This window comes from Pituophis catenifer, unplaced genomic scaffold (genome assembly GCF_029215685.1).
Source record: "Pituophis catenifer annectens isolate HBS135680 unplaced genomic scaffold, rPitCat1.0.hap2 SCAF_2, whole genome shotgun sequence".
Lineage (NCBI taxonomy): Eukaryota > Metazoa > Chordata > Lepidosauria > Squamata > Colubridae > Pituophis > Pituophis catenifer.
Window position 1 is genome coordinate 274,472,210 of NW_027256882.1, and position 9,540 is coordinate 274,481,749.

The window sequence follows — 9,540 nt, forward strand, 5'->3', positions numbered from 1 at the left end:
ATAGGCAGCAATATAAATGCAATAAACAAACTACTGTATTTTTCGGAGTATAAGACGCTCCGGACTATAAAACGCACCTACCTTTTTTGGTGAGGAAAACAAGAAAAAGAAATCTGCCTCTGCCTCCCAGCAATTTTGCCTCATTGCAGCAAACAGCAAACAGCCTGCTTTACTTTCATTTTCGTTTTCAGCATAGCTTGATTAGCACAAGAAAAAAAAAATCTGCTCCCAGCAATTTACCTCCTTGCAGCAAGCAGCAGAGGCCCGCGCAAAACAGCTGAGAGTCAGGAGGCCAATCCAATCAACTTGTGCTAATTAGGCTGTGCTGAAGCTGAAAGGAGCTGTTTCTTCTTGCTGCTTGCTATAAGAGGTAAATTGCTGGGAGGCAGAGGCCAAAGGGTGGGGGCCAGTGGGCGGGCGGGGCTACATTCGGTGTATAAGATAGACCTAAATTTTCACCCCCTTTTAGGGGGGGGGAGGTGCGTCTTATACTCTGAAAAATACGGTATACAAAAGCAGCTTGGTCATTTCTGCATCAGCCAGGAAGGCCCACAGAATTTTTTCCTCAGAAGTTTGAATGGCAACAAACTGCAATGTTTACGTGCCTGAGTGCCATTAAACTCCTGAGAGTTTAAACTCCTATTAACTGTTTTTAATTCATTCAGGATTTTGTGGATTTTTTTGTCCTAACTCTACATATGTTAAGAAGTTCAGGTACTTGACTCCCTAACAATTATATACTGTACTTCCAGGCTAGGGGTTGGGAAAAGTAGTGCTAATCTGTGAGGCTACGGTCCCAAATTTAATAAAGTGACTTCGAAAGTATTCCAAGTAAAATGATAGCGAATATAATCTGAACGTAAAACGATACCGCATATTCTGTACTTGGATTTTCAGAATTTTTAAGTCCACAAAACAAAGTCACCAGATTTTCCACAAAATAATTTATCGTGGGTTAATAATTTCCAGCAAACTCTGCTGAGAAAGCCTTCTTGCAAATAGACGGAATAAAAACAGAGGGAAATCGGATAGAGATAATATAGGAAGAATATAGTCAACATTTATGAAATCATATTGATTTTTTTTTTGAGTTGTCCAGTGATGAGTTTACTTAAATGAGTCATTTTATTCTTCCCCAGGTGGCCTGCCTACATCAACATCCCCAACACCAGCATGGGGTCCCCAGTCTACGGCCTTCGGTCAGCCAACCCCGGTGTTTCCTGGAACTGCTGTGAGCGCTCAGCCAGTGAAATTTGCACCATCTCTTGGTTTTGGTGTTCCTCAACAATCACCTGGTTGGGGCCAGCCAGTTCCAGGCCAGACTCCAGCTCCTGATCCCTGGAGTCAATCTGTGTGTGTTTCTCCATCCAATGCATGGGCACAGCCTCCTACTAGTGGGAACCCTTTCCATATCAACATGTTTCCACCTTCTCTGGCATCTCATCCTCCTTCTATGTTGTCCTCCATGTCATCTACTAGCCCTCCTCCTCAGTTGCCTCCTAGAACTGCACCACAGAAGGAGTGCAGTGTAAAAAAAGAAAGCGATGCCTTTACTGCTTTGGATCCTCTGGGTGATAAAGAGATAAAAGATGTCAAGGAGATGTTCAAAGACTTCCAGCTGACGAAACCACCCGCTGTGCCTGCCCGGAGAGCAGAGCAGCAACAACCAGGTAACAAAATAGAGGTTCTTCAAGATGTGGCTAACCACGATCTCATTGGTCTCATTGAATAACCTAGTTCTATATCAAACCTCTTCTTGACCATAGATTTATTGAGTGGCCTTGAATAAACCATTTCTCTTATATTAGCTAAATGACTGATACAAAAAGTGTGGTATTTGGTGGCAACTTAACTTTTCAATTTGAGTAAGTCTGAGGTAGTCGGTGCCTCAGTAGAGAGCACTAAAACTCTATAACATACCAGTATTCCCAATCTACAGAAACATGTAGAGTTCAATACTCAGAATTCCCCAGTCACTGCTCAGAATTCTGGGAATTGTTGGCTACCAGATGAGGAAGGGTGTTGCATATGGTGCCTTGGGTCGACAACGAATGTGCTACAACAATAACCAAATAGATTACAGCTTTGAATTGACACCAGGAGATCTGTTAAAATAAGAAAGAAACATGGCTGCTTTCCTGAGGCAGCACAAGTCTCTCTTCTTCATCCACAAAGCTGCCTTCCATTCTAGAATTCCTGGCTTGCTAAAGGAAAGTCATGTTCTTTATTTTACAATACTCTATAACTCAATAAAAATGTTTACCCAAAAAAAGTCACATTCTTAATCTGGGACTTTTCTCCTTGGCTTTTTATGAAATGAGGCAGAGTTAACAAAAGTTGTGCCACCTAGGGGCAACAGTGGCTGCTAGAGTGCTTTCATCTGTCTGAAAAAAAGCCCTGAAGATTTTCCACAAATAAAAGTAAAAGTAAATGGTGTTTAGAGAAGAGAAGGGCTAGGAAAGTCAATCAGGAATTTTCTCAAAAGCTTATAATAATAAGCCAGTTCTGGGAAATCAAAATGAAAGCTGCAGGGTAATTGTAACAGGCTGTGAGAATAACCTTGGGAGACAGGAGGAAGAGCCACAGCCAGGGCAATGGTCAGGAAAGTGATATCCCAGCCCATAAAAGAACAGGAGTGGAGAAAACGTGTCAGAAGAGACCCTCTCTAGTTCTCTAAGTAGCAATAGCACTTAGACTTATATATTGCTTTACAATGCTTCATAGCAGAAGGCGATATATATGTGATATATAGCATAAAGCGGTTTATAGAGTCAGCCTATTGCCCCCAACAATCTGGCTCCTCATTTTAGCCACCTCGGAAGGATAGAAGGCTGAGTCAACCTTGAGCCTGGTGAGATTTGAACTGCCAAATTGCAGGCAGCAGAAGTATCCTGCAGTACTGCACTCTAACCACTGTGCCACTGAAGCTCATTAAAGTCAAGCAAGGGGAGAAGTAAATAAAGATAGAGTTAGCACACATTATTTTGGTTTCCTGTCTGGACTAACTTGAAAGGCTGACACTAATACTGTGCATTAAAAGAAAACAACTATGTCCCTGAATCGAATGCTGTTGTGGCCCGTCAGCGGCCTGTGCAGTTAGTAGCTGATTCCGACAGCGAGCAGGCTGGTGTGCTGCACCAGCAGCCTGTGCAGCTGGCGCTCGAGTCAGACAATGAGGAGGCTGGAGAAGATGTGGCAGAGGCGGGGATTCAGCCAGGGCCTTTAGAAGCTCCCATAAGTGAAGAGGAAGAAGAGGAGGAGCCTCTTCTCGATGCACGAGTATGCAGAGCTGTTAAAAGGCAGGAGTGGCTCCTCAGGAGGAGGTCTCCTCAAGGGTAAGACTTGGGGCTAATTGGTCACTCCCCTAGCCTATTTAAGGAAGGACGACGACTGATGCAATTTGCAAGAAACAACTTTGTTCATATTCCTTCGTGTCTTGATTCCAGAAACGTTTGATTCAGCTCTTGTTTCTCTCTTGTCAGTTTTCCTGCAAATTGCTTCTGGGCATTCTGCCAACCATAGTAAGATTACGGTTATCTGAAATACTGTACCTCAGAATTGAGTTATTATTCTTTGGATTCTTGTTGGCTGTTAATGAAGTTAATGTTGGCTGTTGCTTGTTGGCTGTTAATTAATTTAATGAAGTTAAATTAACAGCCCTTGTTCAGAAAAGACTGATTTAAACTGTATGTTCAAACAACTACTAAGAAAGCTCATTAGTAGTCCTTAATTAGTAAACTAAGGTTTGTATGGACTTTGTGTGTGCTGCGTTCTTTGGGGTCCGTAGCTGGGGCAGAACAAATGCTGATTTGTGTTGATTGTATGAAATCTGGGAATCAGGCAGGTACAGTATGTGATGTTGGTTGCTTAGTTAACCTTGAGTTTGCAGAAAGACATTATGTATTGTTCTAGTGAAGGTATCCTCAATTTGAGTGCTGTTTCCTGTGAAGTTCATGTTTGGTGCCAAACATGTACTTCTTTGCTACCTACCCTGTTTCCCCCCAAATAAGACATCCCCTGATAATAAGCCCAGTCGGGCTTTTGAGCACATGGCAATAAGACTAAGCGCTTATTTCAGGGTTCAAAAAAATATAAGTCAGGGTCTTATTTTCAGGAAAACATGGTAATAAACTTCCTGGTGAACCTTTTATAATGTAATTTGGATATTTTAGAAAAAGTGTTCCTTTATTCAACGTAGGGCCTCCGAAGTCTGGTCTGAGACAAAATGCTCCCCCGCTTATTTCCAAACCTGCTGAAGACCGCTTTGAAAATCCTTTCAAGATGGATCCTTTCGCTGCTCCTTCACAAGGTTTAGTAAGTATCCGGACTCCATTTTACATGCAGTGACTGATAACATGGCTTAACTGTGGGCTAAGGGGAAAAAAACCATGAACATAGAAACTTTGTGCTCAAATAAATAGACTGTATTATGGCTTAACTCAGTGGTCCACTTCACACAAATATTAAGACGATGCCTGGATTGCCATAAAAAGTTAAACCACAAAATCCATATTAGCCTAGTTTCGAATGTTGTGTGAAAAGACCAAAAAGAATATGTTACCTATAGCTACGATCTAGTGCAGGGGTTTGCAACCTTAAACACTCGGACCCGTTTCCCACAGAAAATAAAACACCGGGAGCCACAAAACCCTTTCTGTGCCTGACTATTTCTTGAGCGGCCACAAAACTAGCATATGTAGTTGAATTAAATGTTCTGGTTTCTTCTGAAACTTTTCTTTTCTTGGATTTATCCATGGTTGGCCTACCGTGGGTTGAAAAGCTCAATAAATCGTGTGCTGGCAGGCGTTGCACATTGGTGGTTGTGACACATATTTTGAATGACAGGGAGCCGCAGAGGGATAAAAGAGCCACATGTGGCTCCAGAACTGTGGGTTGGTGACCCCTGATCTAGTGTCTTCTCTCAAAATGAAAGAAAGTGGGCTCCTATAAGCTGTTAAACTGCATAGCAAAGTTGTGGCCTCTAATTGGGAAGAGCCAGAATGGGAGGTTCCCAGTAAAGGAGAAAGACTTTAATCTGAATGTTCTTCTTAGTACCTTAAAAACAAAATACTGATTTACAGTGGCAACCCTTTAAGGAGAAAGGAGCTCCTTTCAATGGCCTAAGAGACTTTAAAGTTAATCAAAAGTTGGCCCACCACATTTTTCAAGCCAGATTTAGTTACATAATGGAACATAACATTTCTCTGTGTCAGTTACTCTTGTAGGAGAAAATCCGTAGCAGATGGATGGATGGAAAAAATAGAAGTCATACTTATTTGTTAATATCTAATAAGCTGATAATACTGGAAAAAGCTACAGATATTTTTAATGAGAAATGTTTCAGGAAAGGCTTCTTGGTTCTTTTTTTCCTAAAATGATAATTTTAGATATGTGAATAATTCTCAAGCTGCCCTTGATCCAATAAGTTAGCTAATATGTTAGGTGTATTCAACTGGGCTAGATGTGGGTAGACTATACAGACACAGTAAACTGGACATGTTTTGGGCCTGAAGAGACCAAGCTACTGTGGCAAATATTTTGAAGTCCTCCATGTCCTGCAGTTTTTCAAGGTGTTGAAATGCCTAAACTGGACTGTATTGCTTGTCTTTCATCTTTGTAAGAAATCTACATCTCGATTTTGTAACATGTCATTATTATGCTTAGTTTTCCCCTGAGAAGTATATGCTTGTAACATTAGCTGCTAGAAAAGTAGTGCTTAGTTTTGCTTCTGTGGGTCGAAAAATTCTAAAAATATAGGAGTGTTCATGTACCTTTGGCTTGGAAAAAAGTTTGTCTGCAAAAATGTCTTCAAATCATGGTGAAAGTTTTCTTTTTCCTTGTCTCCAGATTACAGCTCAACAACAGCAATTGTCTTCAGTTCCTTGTAATGATCCTTTTGGAAATCCATTTGCATAAATTAGGTTGGTAAGTGATAGTTAATGTGGTTATTACTATTTAGCATATAATTAGAACATGACAGAAGTAAATGTATGCATATAATCCACATAATTATATACAAAACATCTATGGGGGAAAAGGCAGTGGCCTCATAATGGGATGTCCAATTCAGATATCCAGGCTCTGGCATTGCTTCGTGCAGATCTAGGAAACCAGAGAATGCACATCCTGGGCAATCTTGCACAATGTGGTTAATTGTTTGCGTATCAGCACCACAATCTCTACAAGGGCAATCTTTCCATTCCCACTGATACAATGAAGAGGCACTTCTTCCAATAACATACCTAATTCTGTTCAATTTCATCCAGACAGAGGGAGGCAGGCTTGGTAGAGGGATCACTAATGGTCAGGCCACAAGAAGGTATCTTGGACCATTCCTCTCTCCAGGAATTCTCGGGGTTAAATTGGGTAGATGTTAAATGAATAGCGGTTTATTATGCTGGCCTATTTAAATCTTGTGGTGGGTGGTGCATTGTCCTGGGGAATAGGGAAGGCCATGTTATTCAGCATCCTTGACTTCAGCCAACCAAGATCTTGTTGTCTTCTTATGTGGAGAGGTATGATATTGCTAAGTACTGGTAACCAGTGCACAGGAGTGGGATGCATTGTCCGGTAGAATTGGCTATAGGCAATTTGGGTGTGGGCGCTGTTATTTTATTTTTATTTTTTTTATTAGTCATATTTCTATGCCGCCCACTCTCCGAGGACTCTGGGCGGCTTACACCAAAGACAGTATACTAAATAGTATATTGCCCCCAACAAAAAAAAAGAGCCTTGGTAGTACAGGGGTTTAAGGCACCCTGTTATTAAGCTGGTTATTAAGACCAGCTGCCTGCAATTACTGCAGGGTTCGAATCTCGCCAAGGCTCAAGATTGACTCAGCCTTCCATCCTTTCTAAGGTAGGTGAAATGAGGACCCAGTTTGTGGGGGCAATAAGCTGACTTTGTATAAATATACAAAAGGATGAAGGCTATTGCTGAGCACATTGTAAGCCGCCCTGAGTCTTTGGAGAAGGGCAGCATATAAATCAAATTAAATAAAAAAAAAAAATCTGGGTCCTCATTTTACCCACCTCGGAAGGATGGAAGGCTGAGTCAACCTTGAGCCGGTGAGATTTCATCCGCTGATCTGCTGAACTAGCAGTCAGCTGAAGTAGCTGCAGTACTGCATTCTAACCACTGCGCCACCTCGGCTCTTTGCCCACATGTGGGCAAAAAATTCAGCTCTGGAATAAACCAAAGCCAGGGCTGTTGCTCTAGTACAGGGGTGGCGAACCTATGGCACACATGCCAGAGATAGCACGTAGAGCCCTCTCTGTGGGCACACATGAAACAGCTCTGTTTCGGGTCTCTGCCACGCATGCGCTCATGCCTCTGGCTGGCCAGCTGCTCTTCGGGTCTCTGCCATGCATGCATGGGGGGGTGCATGCGCTGGGGGTGCACACGCATGTGCCCACATCTTGCAATTTGGGCATGCACACGCACACTTTAGCCACTCAGTGCCTAAAAGGTTTGCCATCACTGTTCTAGGGTATTGGCATCAGCACGCCAAGGTGTCCAGCTTTAATGTACTTTGTTGTATTTTATTAATGCATTTAATTTAAATCAATTTAATTTATTTAATTTACTTAATGTGGTGGCAATCCTATTTAACTTGGCTTTTGAAAAACCCATCTGAACTCAACTGAACAGTCAGCAATGTTTTAAGGCCCGATATATCAACATGGGCTTTCGACTGATGGCAGCCGGAGCCTCCTTAAATTGAAATAATTAAAAAAACCCTAAAGTCTTGTGAGAATGTAAGATTCTCTTACATAAGATTTCTAAATTTCAGGGTTCTCCTTTGAAAATGTATGAGATTCTATTTGAGATTTGGCAATTTCACATGACTGCTGTATCTTATTTAATTATAAATGTTGCAAGTGTTATTTTGGAATACAGTGGGATAGCCAGACATTCATAGGCATATTGTTCAATCCCATTCTAAAGTACTCTGCACTTAAATAAAACAAAAGAAATACTTGTCTATACATCCAGGTAAACACAAAATTTGTTTCCCACAGCCCACCAAATGTGAAAAGAAAACAAGTGTTATGGAATGCAGCTCTGAGATGCTCACGGTCCATCTCATTTCTCTTCACCACAAGTGGGTGTTATTGGCAAAACTATAACTGGATTGTTGGGTCAAACAGATGCAAGGAACACCTGGACACTGAGCTTACTGTCTTCGGTCTGCATTATCTGCCTCATTCTTCAACTTTTGGATCATTCAAGTTAAGACCTTGGAACTTCTTAAGCCAAGGAAGCAATTTGCTTGAGACCAAACTGGAACTGGTGGTAATTTTTAGCCCGTGTGGATGGAAGAAAACACTCTATGGTGTCTCTTATTCCCTCACTTTCCGTTTTCATCAATGCTTAGAAGCACTAAAAGTGAAAAATGAAAGAGAAATTAATGGTTCTTTATGGACAAAGACACACAGATTTGTACTCACTTCTGCACAAAGGAAAACCATGATGTCAGCAGCACTGAGTTGCCAAGAACATAAAATAAAATAGTCAAGTGCTATTGTAGAGTTTTCCTACCAATATTATTACAATTTTTTTAAAAAAAAACCTTCCAGCACTCTATTTACCTCCCACCCAAATGTCAAGGTGAAAGAATATTTAAATTATGAAATGGGCAAATATTGTATTACTTCTAACTGGTGAGTTCTAAAAATGCAATTGCTAGCTCTAAATTATGCAAATTTGAAACATCTTTGATGGTATCTTGTCCAGGATATCAAATGCTGTTTTCCTAGAACATATTTTTGTTATGGATTGGTCTCTGGTAAGATTCTCGTTTTTGGAATCAGTGCTGGAAAAAAAAGAGTAGCTACAAAAATGGATAAGTGGGTTTTAAGATAAGTTATTAAACTGGAGAGCAATTGTACTTTTAACAACTAGTCTGAACAAAATGATATTCATGTCTATTAATTATGATAAGGCTAGAGGCTGATAATTCACTCTTTAAATAATAAGTTTAATAATAAGTTGGACAAAGCTATTGTTAACAGCCAGATGTCTCTCCAGTACAGCAGTTACCAATATAAACTTGAAATAGTATCCATGTTTAAATGTTTAGGTGAACGCAACATGGTGATCTACTTCCTAAAAAATACCAAGCCTCCAGTGATCGGTTCAGCTCTGTATAATACTCTATTGCACATTCCTGTAATACAAAGCTCTCCATGTATGTGTTTGTCTCAGACTGAAAATACAGAAACTTCTTCTGGACTGTGTTACACTGTAAAAAGTACTCGGGTGTTATGGCAATTAAATGTAACTTCATTTCAAATTGGCATCAGAGGAAATGTTTTGATGATTAAATATTTTCTTTACTTGTGTATGGAAGAATGCCTGCCTGGTGGATGAATTTCAGTTTAGTGATCAGATGAACTCCTATTAAGCAGAGCAATTTAATGAAACCGGGATTTTTAATTTTTCTAAAATGTAAGCAGCCACTGAATGCCAACGGATGGTGCTATTGATCCAGTGAGTTGGTATGTTGGTAGATTATGAATTTACAGTACAAAATAACTA

At 40.6% G+C, this 9,540-nt stretch overlaps 1 protein-coding gene across 2 annotated transcripts in view; it reads left to right on the plus strand.

Annotated features, from left to right (window-relative positions):
- Nucleotides 1-9,299, plus strand: part of DAB2 (DAB adaptor protein 2) — a 52,524-nt gene extending 43,225 nt beyond the window's left edge. The window contains exons 12-15 of one of the 2 annotated variants that reach the window (XM_070935925.1): nt 1,140-1,670; nt 4,199-4,314; nt 5,848-5,925; nt 8,022-9,299. In XM_070935925.1, the coding sequence (XP_070792026.1) occupies nt 1,140-1,670; nt 4,199-4,314; nt 5,848-5,916 (716 nt within the window). In that variant the 3' untranslated portion in view covers nt 5,917-5,925; nt 8,022-9,299. The remainder of the gene's footprint in view (nt 1-1,139; nt 1,671-4,198; nt 4,315-5,847; nt 5,926-8,021) is intronic. The other variant, XM_070935926.1, reaches the window with a different exon arrangement.
- The last annotated feature ends 241 nt before the right edge of the window (nt 9,300-9,540 follow it).